Source organism: Triticum aestivum, chromosome 7A (assembly GCF_018294505.1).
Source record: "Triticum aestivum cultivar Chinese Spring chromosome 7A, IWGSC CS RefSeq v2.1, whole genome shotgun sequence".
Lineage (NCBI taxonomy): Eukaryota > Viridiplantae > Streptophyta > Magnoliopsida > Poales > Poaceae > Triticum > Triticum aestivum.
In genome coordinates, this window is record NC_057812.1 from 23,019,733 (window position 1) to 23,041,644 (window position 21,912).

Sequence of the window (21,912 nt, forward strand, 5' to 3'; positions counted from 1 at the left end):
AACGTCCATTGGTCAAAGCTCGTCCGGTGAAAGTCAAAGGCGTAGATTTCCGAGTCAACTTGTCCAGGGTTCGGCTGACCGGGGACCGGTTCGGCTGACCGAGTCCTCATACATGCCGAAAGATGTGGTGCCATGTCTAAAGAGGCAATACGCGGCTCCAGTGTGAGGTTCACCCTCATGAACGGCGATGCAATCGAAGTAATCCTTCTGCGGTTTTGGCGTTGCATGAATATTCCTGAACACTTGAGCGTAATCAATTCATGAGATTTTTACACAGTGCAGACACATATGATATAATATGTGTGGCAATTTCTTATATTTTTGTAAGATGCAGGAGTATGTGAAAAAATCCCCCACCATGGATTGTTCTTCGCATGTCTATGAGTGTGGTCGAGGGCCTTTGGGGGCTAGCTACGCCATCAAATCTTGCGCCAGGTCCTCTTACATGTCTGGAAGTGTGCTGTCAGGTGCAAACAAACGACATGCGGCTCCGGAGTGTGACACCCTTCACGAAAGGTGCTGCCGCCGGCACTTGCAGGGGGGGGGGGGGAATGGCCGCATCGGGTCGACACGAGGGGGGTTCGCTGGTGTGTTGGGCCCAGACCTTGTTTTGAAATGTTCCTATGGGCTGACCTATCACAGCCAAGTGGAAAAGTACATTGGTCAAAGGCCGTCCGGTGAAAGTCAAAGGCCTAGATCTTCGGGTCAACCGGGCTAGGATTAGGTCGGTCGGGGGCCTTGGGGGTATCAATGGTACCCAAACTTGCATTGTGTCTTAATATATGTATACAAGTGCGATGGAGGGTTGAAATAGCCAATGGAGGAACGGGAAACACATTTCATTCACAAACCAGACACGTTCTCTCTCGATAGCTAGATACTAACTCGGAGATGCTGCAGTTTACAAGCGGCCTCCGGTCAGGCTTCTGCGAAACGCGCTCAAACTTTTACCACACCCTACAAGGATCATATGAAGACACTGTGCCGGGTCCCGAGGATTTCCGCAATCGTATGATTTTTCACAGATTTTTATGGCTTGATCTGGCATGCCACCAAGGTACATTCGCCCCCCCCCCCCCGGTTGTGGGGCTCCTCCTTCTTTGGTTGCACTAGGCCTATGCATGCTGCAAGACATCATATATGATTTTACAAACCACTTCTGGACATCATTTCAGGTGGCCGTCGTGCAGATCTGCAATTCCCCGCATTGAAACCCTACGGATGTGGTAAATGTCTCAAATAATCCAGGCAAGCCCGAAAAATGCCATGTCCTGGCACGTGTCATGAAATGGCCCCCTTTGAGAGCATGAGAATTTTTGAGGTCAACGGAGCAACAGGCAGCGCAGTTCCTTCGCAAACCGAAACATTCTCTCTCTATAGCAAGATACTAACTCGAAGATGGTGCAGTTTACAAGTGGTCGCCGGTCAGACTTTTGTGAAACGCGCTCAAATTTTTACCACACCTTACAAGGGCCATATGACGACATCGTGCCAGGTCCCGAGGATTTCCGGCATCGTATGATTTTTCATGGATTTTTACGGCTAGATCTGACATCTCGTCGAGGTACATTCGCCTCTCCCCGTGGTGGGGTTGCTCCTCCTTTGGTTGCACTAGGCCGATGCATACTGCAAAGACATCATATATGATTTTAGAAACCACTTATGGACATCATTTCAGGTGGCCGTTGTGCAGATATGTGATTTCCCGCATTGAAACCCTACGGATGCAGTAAATGTCTCAAATATTCCAGGCGTGCCCGAAAAATGCCATGTCCTGGCACGTGTCATGAAATGGCCCCCTTTGAGAGCATGAAAATTTTCGAGGTCAACGGAGCAACGGGCAGCGCAGTTCCTTCACAAACCGAAACATTATCTCTCTATAGCAAGATACTAACTTAAAGATGGTGCGGTTTACAAGTGGCCGCTGGTCAGACTTCTGCGAAACACGCTCAAATTTTTACCACACCTTACAAGGGCCATATGACGACACCGTGCGAGGTCCCGAGGATTTCCGAATGCCGCCAAGGTACATTTGCCCCCTAGTGGTATGGCTCCTCCTCCTTTGGTTGCATTAGGCCTACGCATACTGCAAAGACATCATATATGATTTACAAACCACTTATTGACATCATTTCAGGTGGCCGCCGTGCAGATCTGCAATTTTCCACATTAAAGCCCTACAGATGCAGTAGATGCCTCAAATATTCCAGACGGTCCCAAAAAATGCCATGTCCGGGAACGTGTCATGAAATGCCCCCCTTTAAGAGCACGGGAAGTTTCGAGGTCAATGGAGCAACGGGCAACACACTTCCTTCATAAACCGGACACGTTCCCTCTCGATAGTCAGATACTAACTCGAAGATGGTGCAGTTTACAAGTGGCTGGATCCAGCATGCCGCTGTGATCCTCCTCTCCCCTCATAGATCGCCGACAGCCGGGTCCATCGGACCTCGTCCTGCCGTGTCCATCCATGCGTCAGGATCCGCTCCTTCCATCCACCCAAAACCCTACCTCGTGGCTATGGTTTCGGTGGCCTCCACCTCTAGCACTGCTCCGATGGCGGCAAGGCCAGAGGACGCCAGACCCTTCACCGGCGTGGACGCGGTTAGCACTTTCCCTCCTTCAGCGGTACAAGAGAGTAAAAAAATTTAGAAGAAAAACAAAAGGGAGAGCACAATTGCATGAGCTTGATTCCTATTGGTGGAAACGTTTGTGCCACGGATCGATGACGTGGCGCATATCCATCCATCTAGCTCTCCACCCCACATCCATCCAGCCATCCATCCATCCATCTAGAGAAAAGGAGAAAAAAAAGAGCCCACGAGATAGAGCCCACCCAACTCCACCGAACGCCTCCTCCCTCTCTGTCTCGCGACCTCGCTCCTCTCTCCCCCACGAACCCCTCTCCCTCGCCGCCGCCACCACCCACGCCGGCCTATTCCGGTGAGCTCCGGCGACGGGAAGCACTCCCCCCGAGCTCCCCAAGCTCCACGCCTCCTTATCCTCCGTCCAGAATCGGCGCTCCCGCCCTCCATCGTCCCCCGTGCTAGCTAGGGTTTCGGCCGCCACCTCACCTCGGCGACGGCAAGGCCAGCGGGCGGCGGGTCAGGCACCAGCGAGCTCCCGAGCCCCTCTCTCTCGATCCCGAGCCCCTCTCTCTCAATCCCCAGCCCCTCTCTCTCTCGATCCCGAGCCCCTATCTCTCGATCCCCTTCTCTCTTTCATCGCCTCACATCGCCGCCTCGGGCGCCGGCCGATTCCAGCCTACTCCGGCGAGCTCTGTCGCTGAGCTAGCTACCCAGGGCTCCCCGTTGAGCCGCTCTACCTCCTCTACTCATTCGATTCGCTTCTCCCTGCCGCTCGTGGTTGCCCCCATCAGTTCTCCCTCTCTAGGGTTTCAGTGGTGGGGAGAGGTTTGTTGTCGGCGTGCTCTTGCTCGTGGATCTAGTCACCTGCGCCACCTCCCGTGCCTCCTTGTGCACCAGCGCCTCCTGGGTTTTGCCTGTGGTGCTACTGCCCCAGACCCGTCAGCCTCGACTACCTTATTGCCTGCCATCGTGTGACGACGGTGATTTGGCCACACCGCAACCATGGTGGTGGCGTTGCTTATGGTAAGCTCCTCAATCCCTCTGCTCCCCTGCTCGTACTACTCTCTTCGGGCATGTCATGGTCGATTTGATGCTGCTCCGCGTGTCCTGTTAGTGCTTGGTGAACGTTGGCTCACCTATTATTACCTCAATTGATTACTGTGCTATCTTTATGGATTTGGCAATGTAGACTTTGGTCTACTTATGCTCCTGCTGCTTTACATGTTCATATTCTAGTTCTAGTTCATGTCTATGGACTGATTACAAGAAATTCTATGTTACTGTTGGTCTATCACTGCAGTTATCTTGGTCTTATAGATGTTATTGTTCCTGTCATATAGCACATGCTAGTTTCTTTATTAGTTGGCTGTTGGTTCTATTTATTCATATGTACAAGTGCTACTGTTTCTTTGTTATCTTATAAAGGATATAGTCCTTCATTTTTATATAGCTGTAACGTTCTTATTGATCAACATATACTGATTCATCTCTTTACTGCAATTACTCTGTGTAGTTCATGATTTGCTCATGTAGTAGTATAAAATTATATTTTCTCTTTCAAGCTGGTATGTGTGTTTGATATATACTAGTCTTTATCTAAATACCATGTATTGGTATTTCTTGTATGGTTTAGTACATCATCTACTGGTGGTTTACTTGTATATTGTACAGGATATAGTCCTCATGGTTGCATGTAGTGTTAACTCTTTCTTTGCTTTAGCTATTTCAGATGTTTCAGATGATTTAGATGCATACTTATACTCCTATCTATACCAGGTCCTTGTGTTGTGCTTGTGTACCTATATACAGAATAGTACCCATGGATAAGTGGGTGTATGTTTTCTGCACTTCTGCTTACGACAGATGTTTAGTAAATGTGCTATCAATGGCCTATTTATTCTTACAGGTTATGGACTGTATCTTTCCTTGCCAATTCCCTCTCTCTTAAATCCGATTTGAACAGATGCTACACTGGTGTCTTCACTTTCTTTCTCTCTCTCACACTCTCACTGATAAGAACAGGTGCTCCTTAATCTTGCCATGCCAATGATGGTGTCCTGAGGCTCTCATCATTACTTAACAGTAGATGCTGCACTACTTGATCCAATGATGCAATAGTCCTAGCACTACTAGGTTGCGTGAGGACAATCCCTACTTCAAACCCTACCTCTGGGTTAGTTGGCTAGTAGTGGGTTAGTTGGATTTCATCTGAAAACTAACCCAAGCTTAATCGAGGGATCCCCTAATCATGGAGTTAGTGCTAATTTGAGTTGATCTTTGGGTCTAGCTTTGATCTATACTTTGCTGGCTTTACTTCTCTATTGGGTTATTCCTTACTGCCAATTGAACCTGTTCCTTTTGGCCTTGCTGGTTACTATTTCATTGCCTCCATTTATGCAGTGTTGGCTCTCTTCTAATGTTTCTTTTATCAACTTAATCTGATTGGGGTTTGACTAATGTTTCCAAACTCCTAAGTGCTAGCTCCTACGGCAAAGGCATTTCCCTAAGGGGAATGCTACATTTTAACCTTAATCAAGTTTTTCCTATTTGTTGTTTCTTGTTTTGCAGGTTGATGAACTAGAAGAAAGAAGCAGAAGATGAAGTAGATAGTTTAGTATAGGTTTAGTTTAGGACTTTTCCTTTCTTCTTTTATTTCCTTTTCCTCTAAGTGTAATTCCTGAATGCTTGTAGTTGACATTCATATTAATAAAGTCTATTGTTTATTATTCAGGCCAAATAATTGCAATGCTTCAGTTATTATGAATATAGTTTCTTTTATTCAGTTTTTGCAATATCACTTGTCTTATTTATTCATGTGGTAGCTCCTGGCCGAGGACTTTGCCTACCGCTTTGGCAAAGCCATCGGCATAGATCATCTATGCCTACAGCTTTGCCGTAGGCTTAGTACTCAGCCAGGAGCAACCATGAGCTGCCACGTGGCAGAGATATGCCGTCGGCAAAGCCGTCGGCATAGATTCATCTATGCCTACGGCTTTGCTGTAGGCATAGCCCTGCGACGTGGCATTGCGTGATTCGTCAGCGCTTTTGACGGCGCCGTCCGTTGCCGTCAGACGAAAAACACTGCCGACGGCTATACTATGCCGACGGCTGACGGCAGGCCGTCGGCATAGGCCCCTATGCCGACGGCTATACTATGCCGACGGTCTGACAAACTACGCTGACGACATCTACGCCGACGGGGCTATGCCGACGGCAGCCGTAGGCATAGATCTATGCTGACGGCAGCCGTAGGCATAGATCTATGCTGACGGCCCGTGGCCGTAGGCATAGCCCGCGAGTCCGGTAGTGAACAGTGCATACACCAGCTCGAAGCTCCGGTTCAGCACCGCATCCCACGTACGACACTCCACCTCTTCGTCATTTCCTAGGCCGGCCAGCTCCTCCACCATGATGGCGCGCATCTGTTCCTGCACAGCGCCGACTCCTGCACCGCCACCATGTGGGAGCTCTCCCCTTCCTCTAGGCCCATAACGTAACCCTCTGACTCCTCCAAAGATGCGTAGTACCCGGACAAGAGAGGTGAGGACTGGACCTCACCTTCCTCCAAGGCCACGGCAGGGTTGGCTCCCGACTCGCCGGCGGCGCTGACCATAACTACAGAGGAAGACATGAGCGCTCAGCTGTACTTCCGCTTAATTTTTGTAGAGGAAGACCGAAGCAGCAGAGGAGGAAGACTGCAGCATTCCTGAAGCAGTTTTGTGTATAAAGAAACGCACGGATCGAGCACGCGTATCTTGAAATATTCACCGTGTACCTGAAAAACTGTCCATCACATATTTCTAAAAAAATGTTCATCACATATTTGCAAAAAACATGTTCATTGCATATTTCTGGAAGAAAATTTGGATCACATATTTGTTAAAAAGTGTTCAACACATACTTTCGTTTCTTTGTATATTGTATAAGATAGATATGTACAAAGCCAATGTTAATGCATGCAAACAAAACGTGTAGGGATGTATCTAAAGTATAGGTAAATCTGACCCTGACCCCAAGGTTTGCTAAATCCTCCACCGGTCTCATTGACAATCACCTTTTATTTAACGGAACTGTGGTCGTTCGGAGATAGAGATTAGCTTGCTTAGCGGCGGCCCGCGGGTCGTTAAAAGTTTCTCCGCTGTGCTCTGGCCCGGGGCCGATCTGAGGCATGACCGCGCACGCCTGGGTCTACGAGTTCATGAAGGTACGACGGGCGGTTCGGGCCTGACGTGTGTTCCCAGGGATCTGATCTGGGGCGCCGGAATTATTTCACCGAGGTACGGCCGGCCGCTTTGGCTGTCCATCGTCTACGGTGATATGTGTAGCGGACGTGGCGTTTCTAGAGAGTACCGTGTCCACTCTAGGCCTCATGATATGTGTAAGTTCCCGTTGTTATTTTTTGCTCTTCTGTGAGTCTCTCTGAGGTCCCTGTCTGAGATTGATTGTTGTCTCTTGTCTGTCTGTGGTCGCTCGGCCCGTTCCTGATTGCAACGATTTCTGACTGTGGTCGCAAGGTCGTCCCATGCCAGGCTTAGGCAATACTTCTTTCTTTCCGTAAATAAATATAAGAGATCTAAATGACTTTTATCTTTTCTTCCAGAGGGAGTACTTGTTGTATGAGTGTGCCTCGGAACAACTTGTATCCAAACCACACGACATGGCAAGCATTCCGCAGATGCGCAGCTGCCCGTCTGCGGGGGTGCACACTTCTTCTCCCGCTACCATCCCAACCAGCGGCTCTAGCTAGATCTATGCATCAAGCTCAAATTCGTATAGCCAGACGATACCAAAGGAGAGAAAGGCAATACGCATGACGCAATTAATCTCACCTTGTGGTTCTCGGAGTGTGGCTAGGCGTTACCAGCGCGGCAGAGCATGGCGTGGGAGTCTCCACAGGTGGCGACGAGGTTTCTGGCGCGCACCCGGAGCTCCACCACGATGGTGGGTGGACCCCATGATGGGCCATCCCGATGCCGACTGCCCCATCCCGCTTCAGCGCCGCCTCCCACGCATGACGCTCCGCCTTGTCAGCCTTTTCCGGGTGCTCCTTCGGGTAGTCTGTTACCATGCCTACCAGCTCCTCCACAAGTATGACGTGCATCTGGTCCCTGCACAGGGCCGACACTGCACCACGATGTAGCAAGCAAATCAAAGGTGTAGCGGAAAGAGCGTGGATGGTGCCGACCATTAGACCTGGAGGTGGCTTGGAAGGTTACCTGGGGGTCGCCGTGGCCGTCGAACACGGCAAAGAAGTTCATGGGGTAGCTATCGGCCCGGGCGCAGCGATATGGCGTCCTCCATACCCTTTCGCGGATCCATCCCCCACTCCGACGCGGACCGAAAAGAGAGGGACCACACTGCCGCCGCCGCCGCTTCAGCTGGCAGCACCGTAGCAGGGGCGCCAGCACCACACCCGATCCATCCCCTTCCTCGGTGCCTGTCAGAAACCCCTCCGACTCCGACGATGTGTTGTACCCGGACGAGGGCGGTGGGGACTACGCCTCGCCTTCCACGGAGGCCATGGTGGGGGCGGCTCCCCACTTGCCGGCGGCGGGAACATTGTTGACATCCGTGTTGGCCATAACTACAGATCGACGATCACTGAAGGGAGCATATTGATTAGAATAGGCTAGGGCCCTAAAGCAGCAGAGAATTCGCTACCAAGCAAGACTTGTAGGAAAGAAACGAACACATAAGGGGCGGAGTAAAGCTGGGGGATGAAGAAGAAAAGAAATCCGGTCTTTCGGAGCGAACCAGTCTTGTGGCTACACGGCGGCAGGCAACAGACACATGTTTATCCATTTATTACTCGTAATTAATTTCTACTCATTTTTAATATTTTAGCATCATTATCTTCGACTCCCCCCGGCCCATAATATAAGTGTTATTTACACTACTCTACTGTGAAAAATGCTCTTATATTATGGGATGGAGGAAGTATCTTTCATTTATTATTTTCTTTTCTTTTGTGGAAAAAACTTGATTACTGATTGATCAAACTGACATAGCCGATGACGCCCTCGCTCCCATGTGGCCCTCGTGTTGCCTCCCGGCCGCATCGGGGGCGATCTGATCTTTCATCGCGCCGCCTCACCTCGTCCCCCTTCCCTCCCTCGCCGCCACCAGAGACGGCCATCGGCAAAGCCCGGGCGGGTGCAGGCGAAGGTGGCGGCGGGGATCTCGGCGCCCGAATCAAAACATATTCACTGTGTATTTAAAGAAAGTTATTTGTATTTAAAAAATATTCATCGTGTACTTAAAAAATGTTAATCACAAATTTCTAAAAAAGTTTGCATCACATATTTGTCAAAACAGTGCACAAGCTCCGACGTCGACACGAAAGCCATTGGCCATATTGCCGCCACCGTTGGAGACATCTCCTTCCTCGACGTAATTTAGGGATGCCACTGAACCCTCAGATTATGTGTAGCACGTGGATAAGGTGTGTGGGCACCTCAGTAATTTAGGGACGCCACTGAACCCTCCGGTTATGTGTAGGGACGCCACTGAATCCAGTGGGTGTCATTTGTTTCTGAAATTTCATATGCGAGTAGAGTGGTAGATCATGTATGCGGAAAAAAAATTCAGATTTTTTGGAAAAAAGTCAGTACATATTTTATTTCTGAATTTACTATTCACAACGGGTGCGTGTGTCGAACCATGTCCCAAACAAACATGTTCATTGAAATCTCGAAATTTTAAAATTTCCCAAGCTGAACTGAGGTACGTATTTGGGGAGTGTTAAAAGAAAGCATAAAAAATGGGAAACGACAGAAATAAAAACCTTCCAGTTTCACGGCATTAATTGGAATTGACAGCGCCCAACATGCGTTTAACAGTGAACAGCACCCTCTGCAAAGCTGTCAGCAGACTTCCAAATCCAAAGAAAGAAAGAAACGCAGTAGTGCTTGCTGGCGCCTCCAATTAGTGCACACGAGGCCGGCCGAAACGCAGCCGCGCGCAGATCAGATCGAAGCCCCGAGGAAACCCTTCCCTTCCCAGCATCAATCCCGTTTCCTGTTTCTGATCCAGCCCGCTCTTACGCGACGCGATCGATGATGTACAAGCTCAGTCTGAACAACCTGTGCTAGCAGCCGCGGTGGGCGACGCCGGCGTACACCGACCGGCGCGAGGGCCCTGACCACGCATCAAGGTTCCATTCCACTGCCGCAGTCAGGACCCACGCGAGGGTCCTCCATCGGTGGCGCTGAGTTCAGCTGGCCAGAGTCTGGGTCCCGCACACTCATCCAGGCGCGGGACCTCGCCGCAAGGGCAGCCTTGGAGGACGTCGCCGCCAGGGAAGTGTTGGAGCACCCCTCGTCACCTCTGCAACTACTGACCGGTGAGTATGTGTGCGCCCTAGCTAGCTAGATCTCGTTTTGTTCAAGATTTTAGGGCTCCTGTTAGCGCTAGATGCATGCGCCGTCGCCGCTCCGCCCCTCGGCAGCTACTTTCCGGTGAGTATGTATGCGCCTTAGCTAGCTAGATCCTGTTTTGTTCAAGATCCTCGAGCTCCGGCTAGCGCCAGATATATGCGCCGTCGCTGCTTCTAAGTCAACTACCAAAGTAGACGTGAAACTACTCCTAAGAACCTGATCCGCCACGACTGATGGGGCCTCGTCGTGCTCGACAAGATCACAGAAGATCGACTTGCTAACAGTACATCCAGACTTTATACATACTAGAAGAACGCCCGTGCGTTGCAACGGGGCCACATTAACTTTAAGAGTTTAATATTAATATTCTCATACATATCAATCCTTCTCCTCCTTCCGTCTGCCACCGAGACAGGGACCTAGACTTTGTGCTGCTCTTATTGATTTAATGAAAAAAGTTATTTATTTCTGTTAGAACACAAATGCTTAGATAGCATATGCATGTCAGGGAAGGATAATGTGGCCTGGATAGCATCTGCAAGTTAGGGAAGAATTATGCGACCGTGTAATATTTGGATAGGAACAAACATTGACGTGCGTTGCCCCGTTGCATTACCGCCCAACGAACATGGACGCCGCCGCCGGCGGTCCGGTGGAGCTCGAACCCGAGAGACTCTGTTGCTTGCTGGGAGGGGTCGGGGAGGGTCGGAGGATAGGAGCATTGACGTGAAGAGAGAGTAGGCCGGGGAGATTACTGTGCACGCCGCACAGCGACTTGGACCTCGGAGAGCCTTGGCTCTATCAGGAGGAGGTCCCGAGTTCCTGCCAAGGACAGCCTGACGGGGGAGACGCACGGCCGCTCGCGCTGCCCGCAACGCGACCACGCCCTGCCCTAGGGTTCTGCGACGGCGGCAGCGTCGTCCACAGCCACACCCTCCCTGAGTCCTACCCTGAACTGGGGTTCCGAGATGGCGGCGGTGGCGGAGGTCTCTGAGGTTGGAGAGGGGCAAGATGTAGGACGGCGGAGGCTGGAGGCTGGAGCGATGGCGGCGTCTCAGGATTGTAGGCAGGGGGACGTGCGAGGTGAGTGTTTTTGTCACCGCTTTATGTTGTGTTGCCTGCATTGATATATAGGAGAACAAATAGGTGGATTATAATTCCTTCCATTGTATCAGTGCTGGGAAAGGAAGCGAGGGACAAAAATCAATCGAGGGGTCTTTAAGAGTAGAGATTAGTTAATTGGATTTTTCTTTAAAGTTTGTTATTTGTTTCCTTCAAATTTATTATATGTTTCCTAAATCAAATTGCATTGATGGGATGGATCGATTGATTTGGATAGTCTATTATTTGTTTCCTTCACATCCATTATATGTTTCCTAAAGCAAATTGCATTGATGACATGGATCGTTTGATTATAATTCCTTCCATTGTATCAATGCTGGGAAAGGAAGCGAGGGACAGAGTAGAGATTAGTTAATTGGATTTTTCTTTAAAGTCTGTTATTTGTTTCCTTAAAATTTATTATATGTTTCCTAAATCAAATTGCATTGATGGGATGGATCGATTGATTTGGATAGTCTATTATTTGTTTCCTTCACATCCATTATATGTTTCCTAAAGCAAATTGCATTGATGAGATGGATCGTTTGATTTGGGTAATTTAGTAAAGTTAGATCTGTGCCTTTTTGTACGGTAGGAAAGTGTTTGTTTAGAAGGAAATAGTGAAAAAAATAAACCGATGGGGTGGTGGGAGGGGGGACGAAAAAACCCAGACGAAAGTGGTGGGAAGATGACGAAAATAAAACGGAGGTGGGAGGATGACGAAAAAAAACCAGCGAAAAAAAACCGCGCAGACTATTCACCAAGTCGTCCATTAGGAGTAGAGATAAGTGGGTTACGTTGCCGGTTGTTTGCAGACCACCATATATACTAGTAATAATGTACGTGCAATACACGTTTATATTAGGTAGGATATTAGTTGCACGTTATATTAGGTAAGATATATCTGTTGAACGTTGGTATTTGGTAAGATATCAATTACTTTTTTCGCGGGAATGGTAGGATAATAATTACATTGCAGATTTCATGGGAGGATAGCGTTGAGTCAAAACGTGTTTATAGCCAATTGCAGTGGTGGATAATTAGAGCGTTAAACATGTTTGGTGCTCCACATTGGAGCGATTTAAACCGCTAGATCACATGATTTGACGGTCAAGATGGTTTTGATCTACCCCTTTAGGTCTTTTTATATTGGCATAGATAAGTGGTGTCAACTGTTAAATGAATGTTTAAGCCCTTTTGATTGCAAGCTACTCTTTTGGGGCGGCCGGAGTGGGCGCCGTCCCAACATGACCAGGAAGAGGAAACGATTAATCATCTATTACTCACGTGTGTGCTTGCAAGGACAAGATGGGACTGTTATCTGTGGGGCTTTGGGGCGGCTTGAGTGGGTGCCGTCCCAACATGATTCCCTCACCCTTGGCTGATCAAGGGCCTAACAACATGATCATAAAGGACCTTCGCACCATCTGTGGGCTTACAATGTGGGAGATCTGGAAGCACATGAATGCCGTAGGCTTCGACGGTGCATGGTTGTCCGTTGAGTTGCTGTTTCGCCGTATAAGATTAGAGGGTTTGGTGTGGGTGTCGGTGGGCCTACTGAAAGGGAATGTAAGCCCCTTCTTCAGTATGCTAGCAAGGCGGGGAAGTCGTGAGGAGTAGCGTGTTATGTTGCTAATGTAACTATGGTGGAGGCATTCTTTTGCCTTTCTTCTTTAATATATGATATGCACACTCGTGCATATTCGAGAAAAATATTGCTAGCTACTCAGAGAGCGTCTAGTAGAAATGGATAGCTTATTGGCTATTGAAAATTATTCTTTTGTTTTTTCTGTTCTCTTGATTGGCCTTTACTACCTATATAAATGCCCCTCATGCCAAAAATTGATTTGATTTCTTTTTCGTGTCTATCACGCCGTTGTGACGTTTTTATTCCTGCCACTAAAAATGTTCCTGATGATCGTTTACACATGTTTCTTCTATATTTGTGGTACTCACTAATTTATTTATATATTGCAGAAATACATCTATCTTACAAGTCTCAGTTACGAAATTATGCTCAAGACCTACAGAAAGATTTACATTTGTATAACACCACTCAGACTGGTCTGCATCATGAACCTATCTTCAAGTCAACGGTGACCATAGATGGGCGGACATCTGGAAGTGTGCAAGAATATGCTACAAAAAGGGAGGAAGAATCGGCTGCTGCGGCAATATTTTGTAAAACATTGCTTAAAATATTATAAGTGTATGCCCAAAAAATAGAATTTGCATCGATAGAAATTGCTTGCGACAACAAAAATGTATCATTGTTAGTTTCTATGCGCCTAGGCATAATGCATATGGCTATATGCCACCAACGTTGGCCACACACCCACCACCTGCTCCACCTTCGTGGTAAAGGAACACGTGCAGAACCATCAAAGTATGTGGTACACCTAGCAAGCGACATGGAGGATCCACGGGACATGCTAGCAACACAATGGAAGCACACCCGCTGGGATGACACAAACTAAAACATAGGCACAACGTAGAGACCAATTTTTTTCATTTAACTGATTTGTGATTATACAAAAATAAAGAGAAAATGAGATGAATTAGAACCTAGGTTGGATAAGGAAGTTATGGGGTCAATTCATGCAGTCGGCCGACGTGTTGTTGCATGTCATTGTTGTTCCCAAAGAGGTAATGCATTTCAGGTAAGAGCGGCAACAATAATCTTCTGAAGCTTGGTGTGGCAATCCTCCATGGGCGATGGGAACCGCGGCCATCTAATGTCGTAATGTGCCATCAGTGCTCTCTTGTAGTGGAAACGGTGATCCATCAACATGGGGTGCTACAGAGATGGCATGTCCTCGAGATTGAGGAACCACATGCGAGAAGAGTGAGATGGATAGCGAGCAGCCGAGATGAAGTTGACGCTCATGTTAATTAATTTGAGGGAAAAGTGGAACAATAAGTGGGTTTAGTGGAGACGAAGTTCTCTATAGAGCGGCGGTTGGAAAAGGATTTGCCAAAAATTGCCAGCCATGGGATGAAATAGGAAATTAAGGATCCATTGTTGGTTCACGAATTTCTTTGTAATAGAGGATATCCCGTGTTATTTCTTTGTAATGATCTATAGAGCGGCAGTTGATGAAAATTTTAGTTGATAACATGAGAACGAAAATTGTAGTGTCATATGACTTATTATATTGGATTATGTATAGTTGTAACTATATTTATTGAATATAAATGAAAAACATTTTCTCATGCATGGTTGAATGTTGTGGTGGCCCTTTTACCATGCATGAATGCATGTTGAGGTGGGCATTATCCTATTCATAGTTGTATGATGAGGCGGCATGGTTGCATGTTGTGAAAAATAAGTTAGTGACAATGACTCCCTTAGGTACATAGAATTAGACACAAGATACCTGGGAACAACTAATCAGGGGTATCCCCTTGCTGGGCTACCGGTGGCGCGCTTGGAACTTGTCACTCGTGGAGCACGGGGTAAGCTAGGGGCTCGCAGAGGGGCCAAGTGTTGTTTTCTCCCTTGTTTTTCTTATGAATTGCTTTCTACGTTTTCCTAGAAGCCCCGTACCCAAATTTCGCATGTTTGTAGTACAGTTCCGTTGTATTGACTAACTGATTAGGTACATGTTGCATTGAGGAGTACAAGTTGCTACAAGTCAGGAGTATAGGTTAAAACTGCAGCACATTTGTGCTTGGCATCTATAACATGCAAAGCACATGTGCGCTTGGCCATGAAGCACACATGTGTCTTCAACGTCACATAGTAGAGTTACTAAGTAGAGAGCAAAACTTACTCTAGGCACGAGTAGACTACCCACATGGGAAGTACAAGTATGTTTGAGTGTGAAATACAACGTTGTTACCATTGGAAGCACATGTTTATTATCTTTTGGAGTAAAAATTATGCTCAAAAATGATTTCGTCAAAATCTATTAAGATCTGATCTAATTTCAAATATGTCAATGCGGGGAACACAATGATGGAACCAGTTCATAATTTGGATGCTCAGGTTGCAAAATATTTTATTTTGGAATTCAGATCTCATGAAAAATAAACTGTACATCATCTCCCCAGCGTCCCTCTGTGAAAAAGTTCACCAAAACTTTAGCGCTACTTATCGCCACGAGAGTTCAGTGCTTTTCTAGGGGTATCCGTTAACAACGAGTTCCACCATCCAAAGTAGTTCCGTTTTTGTTTTGTGGAGCAACTACCTTGTTTCGTATTAGCCCATTAGGCCTGCACCCTGCTTCAAATTTGTAGTTACCACTCAAGCAAAAAAATGGGCCTAAGCCAGGTAATACCAGAGCTCTGGTGGGTGTAACACACAAGCACATTTTTGCTTGAGTGCTAAATGCAAACACCAAACTTGTATGAGATGAGTTCAGCAGGTTTGAGTGAAAACCACAAACAAAGCTACCACGGAAAAAACTAATGGGAACACTAAGCAATGAAGATATATGTAGCCAACATTTTTTGTACATTTCTAATCATCCATGTCTATTATAAATCTCTAACCATGGCAATGTTTTATCCACATCAAATCTAAGCTGCAAAGGAGATGATGACCTCATGCAGTATTCCTCGCTAACCTCTCGCCTTCAGATCAAGTACGACAACACTAATGTCATCCTGGCTATGCTTGCAGATTGCCATGTTCTTTAGGAGGGTTGCAGTATTGTTGCAGCCAACCTCTTCCTCTTGTCTTATCAGTGCACCCCGTCTAGGAGCACCTTGGTTGTTCTTGTTTTCAAATTCTAGGCAGTTCCTCACGGCATTGCAGGCAATCTGGTTCTCGATGACATCCCACAAGCCATCGCTCGTGAGGATCAGGCAGTCGTCATCCTCTGATCTAGTCATCATGGTTATATCTGGCTCACATATAACTGCAGGCTTAAGGAGCTTGTGCCCTGCAAGTATAGTTCACTGTCATGAAATCAGATTCTAGAAGCATAAAATGAAATATTTACTAAACAAAAAGTATACTTCTTGTACAAATGAATGAACTTGTGAAAAATAAATAAAAAAATTGGAATAACTCTTTAGAAACTATTAAGGGAAACAACTCTCATATATTGATCGAAACCAAGAACAGAAATCTGATCATAAAAATTTCATAAAAACATCAATGTTCTACGCACATCCAGCAACATTCATTTGAATTTTATAAGGAATATGAATGCAACAATACATGTTAACATCCTTGCTACATGTAAATTTGTTAAAATGATACAAATTCATGATTGTCCAAATGAAATATTATTTTATAAATGATATCTTTCGCCATTCTAGTTATACACAAGGTAACAATTGGTTTCAGCTATGAATGCCTTCAAATAATTTTCTACGTTACTATAGTGTTATGGATAATACACATCGTTTTTTATTCTTATACAAATAAACATCTCCATAGGCAAACTACTCATGTATGCTAGATATTTAGGAAACTTGCACTAAGTAGAGCTATGGTTCAATCAAGGCGATGTGGCACCCCTCCCCTCCCTCCCTCCCCCAGCGCATCATCCGATTGGTGTATACCGCTTCGGAGCCGGCTAGGCATCCTAGCTCGCTATGTGGGTCAACAGGCCAAATAATAGCCTGCGAGGGGCGAATTCGACCAAAAACAGGTTATTGTCCAAAAATATTTTTTATTTCCGATAGATCTTCAAATTTGCAAAGAAAACTCGATTTTTGGAAAATATTTCGTATTTTTTAAGATTATTTGGAAAATTGACAGAAGGCGTTGGAAACTTCTAGAAAAAAATTAAAATCGAGAGGAGGCTGATAAATTTTTTGAGAGGTTGTGTAAAATATGAGCACCCTTTAAGCTACTCTTTTCACATTATTTGACAACACTTCTTTTATTCCTCACTCTCCAGGAGATATACAGAGGCCCAAGGAAGACTGAGAAAAATAGGGATACTTATCCCAAAAAAAAATAAAAGGAGCCATCTTAGTCCCCCATGACTCATTCCCCATCTCCATTTTTAGCTATGTTTGAACCCGACCTTCCCCACCTCGAGAAAATAATTCTCTTCCTTTCTCTCCTCTATATCTCTATCTCTCTATTTGTCTCTACCCTCTCTTCCCCAATGACACCCGTGAATGAAATCCTAGGGACCAAGAATTTCTCCACAAAGGACAATGCTGAAACTTGCCCCGGAGGACGTGAGGACTTGGAAATTCAAAGGTTTTACTCTCTTCTTCTCTAGGTTGCACTTTCTTCATCGATGATGGGTGTGGCTTTCTTTCCAGAAGTGGTGGACTCAGCCAATGACTTGTCCCCTCATCTCCGCTCCGGTGGTTTGGATTTTGGTCAGGGGCCGGGGCGAAATGCCTGCATGGCTGGCCTATACTTGCAGCGACAATGCCCGCAGGTGCCATGTCCTCCTCGGTGGCACTACAATGGCCTTTGGCTATGTCTCTCCTCAAGTACCAAGGGAAACCCTTATTTCGGTTCGTTGGAACAGGTAGCGGTGGCGTCACGACGTCGTGTCCTTCATGAAGGCGCTGCCTTGGCTATACGGCGAGTCATCGGAGTTGGAGCTGGAGGTGTCTAATTTTAGGGTTTGGGTTGCTTCTTAGGGCATGGGCCTTCGGGCCGGGTGCAATGTATGCCATAACCAAGACTTCTAACGTGTCTTCTTCCTCGGGTTTGGCTAGGCCCGGCCACCCACTAGCCAACTTCCTAGGAAATATGGTTGGAGTGGTACATTTGCCCAACCAAGTCCTATGGACTTTGCCGCGTCTTGGTTGTCTAGTGCATCAGTAGGGACGCGGTCTGGTAGCTCGGTGCCCCTTCTCTTCACCATCTTGGCTGGAGATCGCTCAACGCGAGTTCTCTTTCTTTCGATTGTTGTAGGCGCGGTTTTAATAACATGGATTAGCATGGAGTTTCTTGCCTTTTTGTCATTGTATCTATTGGTGGTGTTGTAGTAGTCGCTTGACCCTTCTTATATGAAATTATAATACATCCTTCCATGTTGTTGTCTAGAAAACAAATCCTTTCATACCCGCACACGTATGGTCGCCATCTCTCATACTAAACTTGGTGCCATTACCTTGATCACGTTTTCGGTTTGTTGCGTTGTTGGACAGAAGCCTTCTTGACCTATTGCCTTCTTGCTTCCCCAAGATGTTGTTCATGCTTTATCGCAATGCCTAGATGGATGAACAAAGACCGGTTCAGACAACTGATGTATCAAAAAGAATCATGTAAAGACGAGCAGTGAAGACATTTTGAGTGGCCATTGTACCTCAAGCTAAGAGATAGAGTCGAGATAAGAACAACAAGATACTCGTAATGAGAGCTTCCATAGCCTAGTGCGTCGGCACAAAAATTATAAGCAGTTGAGGTGGATCTCGCCTGATCTAGTGCCAGGCGGGGCCATGGAGGCAGTTATTCGCCGGATCCGGCGCTTGGTAACATCAAATTAATACATATCTCCGACATATGGTATGTATAGCAATATGAATGCTCCAGCAACATCAGTTAGCCTAACTTGATGAAACTAATGGCGAAATTGATAATGTACTTGATGTTGTTGTGCATTAGAAAAATAGATTTGAGGAACATGGCTAAGGGACAACCAATATCTCCTTCATGCACATGAGTGAGTGAGTGAGTGAGAGAGAGATAGAGAGAGAGATTAAAATTACACCACAATGTGTACCAAAAAAGAGTAAGTAATGTCAAGTGTTGTGTGTTACCAATTTACTCGTGCTCAACTACAAATTTAATGGACCTAGATATATGTGGATGTGTCTCATATGTCACCTCACTGGTTACACACCCACTGTTCATATCAATCCACCACCCCATATCTTTTTGTCCTGCCTGTTAGTCGTATCATGTCTCTCTCCTTTGTTTGGCATGTATGTCCAATCATTGAGATCCTTTCATATCCATCCATGTATGGTCACCATCTCTCATACTGAACTTGGTTTCATTACCCTGACCGCGTTTTAAGTATTGTTGTGTCGTGGGACAAGAGGCTTCTTGACCTATTGCCTTCTTGCTTGGAAAAGACGTTCTTCACATTTATCTTTTTTGCAATGCCCGGCTGGATGAATAAACAACGGTCAACCGATGTATCAAAAAACTTCATGAGAAGATGAGTAGTAAAGCCATTGTGAGTGGCCATGGTACCTGATAGAGTTGAGACGACAACAACATGATACCGATAGTGAGAGCTTCGGCAGACAACTGCGTCGACACAAAATTGTAAATAGTTGAGGTGGATCTCGCCTGGTCTTGTGGCAGTGGGGGCAGTGGAGGTGGTTATTTGCCGGATCCGGCGCTTGGTAACATCAAATACATATCTCGGACATATGGTATGTTTGCCAATCTAATTGCTCCAGCAACACTAGTTTGCCCAACCAGACGAAACTAATGAGGAAATTGGTAATGATGTCATAGTGCATCAAAACAAGAGATTTGAGGAGTATGGCTAAGGACAACCAATATTTCCTTCATGCACACACACACAGAGAGAGAGAGAGAGAGAGAGAGAGAGTAGACAATTCGAGGTGGCAAGAGAAATAAACATCCATATATTTACTTTCTTCTCACAGGCCTCATGCCAGTACTAGAGGTCACACCAACGTGATAGAGACGAGCCTGGATGACCAAAGTACAATGGGAAACTATTGTGTTAATAAACCCTGCAAAGCAAAAGGCCATTGGTCAGAACAAAATTTTCAAGAACTCGAGCCGGGGAGATTGGAGGATACTTTATTTTCCACACTAGCGCCAGCACCATCTCCATCGTTGTGCCAACAGAGATGACTTTACTGTGAATGGTCAAAGCTGTGGACAACTAACATCTACATAAAATCCCCCAAAAGGGGAAAGATATAGCTATCCCCATATGGTTATGATTACCATTACACCACAGTGTGAAGTACTATTAAATGTTGGGTGTTCCAAAAAAATTCCATGCCCAACTAAAAATTTAAGGGACCTTGATCTATGTGGATGTTTCTCATATGTCATTTTACTGGTTACACACCCATAATTCATATCCATGCACCACCCCATATCATTTTGTCCTTCCTCTCAGTCATATCATATCTCTCTCCACTGTTGCTCATGTATTTCTAGTAGTTGAGATCCTTTCATATCCGTACATGTATGGTCTCCATTTTTCATACTAAACTTGGTGCCACTGCCCTAGTCACATTTTAGGTATTGTTGTCTCGTGGGACAAAAGCCTTCTTGACCTTTGCCTTCTTGCATTCCCAAGATGTTATCCATGCTTTATCTTTTTGTAGTGCCTGGCTGGATGAATAAACACTGGTTCAAACAACCGATGTATCAAAAAGCATCATTGGAAGATGAGTAGTAAATCAATTTCAAGTGGCAATGGTACCTCAAGCTAAGAGATAGAGTCGAGACAGGAACACCAAAATACCCATAGTTAGAGCTTTGGCAGCCTACTGTGTTGGCATAAATATTCTTAACAGTTGAGGTGGATCCTGCCTGATCTTCTACCAGGTGGGGGTGGTTATTCACAGAATCTGGCGCTTGGTAACATGAAACACATATCTCCAACATATGGTATATATGGCAATTTGACTGCTCCAGCAACAACAGTTAACCAAACCCGACGAAACTAATGAAGGAATTGGTAATGTACCTTGATTTCACTGTGGACCAGAACGAGAGATTTGAGGAACATGGCTAAGGGACAAACATTACTTCCTTCATGGACACGGAGAAGAGAGGGGAGAGAGAGAGTGAGAGAGAGAGACTGCTAGGAGGTAGGAGAATTAGATATCCAAACATAGATTTTCTTCTCACACGCCTCACTCTAATATTGGTGGTCGCACCAATGTGATAGAGGCGTGGCTGGAGGACCTGTTGGGGAACGTTGCAGAAAACAAAAAATTTCTTACGGTTTCACCAAGATCCATCTATGAGTTCATCTAGCAACGAGTGATCGGATGCATCTACATACCTTTGTAGATCGCGAGCGGAAGCGTTCAAAGAACGGGGATGAGGTAGTCGAACACGACGTGATCCAAATCACCGGAGATCCTAGAACCGAACGGACGGCACCTCCGCGTTCAACACACGTACGGTCAGCGTAACGTCTCCTTCTTCTTGATCCAGCAAGAGGGAAGGAGAGGTTGAGGAAGATGGCTCCACCAGCAGCACGACGGCGTGGTGGTGATGGAGCTGCAGTACTCCGTCAGGGCTTCGCCAAGCGCTATGGAGGAGGAGGAGGTGTTGGAGAGGGAGAAGGAGGCAACCAAAGGCATGGATGAAAAAGCCCTCCTACCCCCACTATATATAGGAGGGCCCTAGGGGGCGGCGGCCAAGGGAGGTTTCCCTCCCCCCCAAGGCACCTAGGGGTGCCTTCCACTTGTGGGACTCTTCCCCTGTGGAAACCCTAGGCGCATGGGCCCCTTGGGGCTGGTGCCCTTGGCCCATGTAGGCCAAGGCGCACCCCCTTACAGCCCATGTGGCCCCCGGGGCAGGTGGACCCACCCGGTGGACCCCCGGGACCCTTCCGGTGGTCCCGGTACAATACCGGTGACCCCGAAACTTGTCCCGATGGCCGAAACAGCACTTCCTATATATAATTCTTTACCTCCGGACCATTCCGGAAGTCCTCGTGACGTCCGGGATCTCATCCGGGACTCCGAACAACATTCGGGTTACTGCATATACATATCCCTACAACCCTAGCGTCACTGAACCTTAAGTGTGTAGACCCTACGGGTTCGGGAGATATGTAGAGATGACCGAGACGACTCTCCGGTCAATAACCAACAGCGGGATCTGGATACCCATGTTGGCTCCCACATACTCCACGATGATCTCATCGGATGAACCACGATGTCGAGGATTCAAGCAACCCCTTATA

The 21,912-nt window shown here is 46.6% G+C and overlaps 1 protein-coding gene across 1 annotated transcript in view; it reads right to left on the bottom strand.

The window, feature by feature from the left end:
* Nucleotides 1-15,628: 15,628 nt before the first annotated feature.
* Nucleotides 15,629-21,912, bottom strand: part of LOC123148563 (probable protein phosphatase 2C 37) — a 31,586-nt gene continuing 25,302 nt past the window's right edge. Inside the window, exon 4 of the mRNA XM_044567999.1 lies at nt 15,629-15,951. Within this exon, the coding sequence (XP_044423934.1) occupies nt 15,629-15,951 (323 nt within the window). The remainder of the gene's footprint in view (nt 15,952-21,912) is intronic.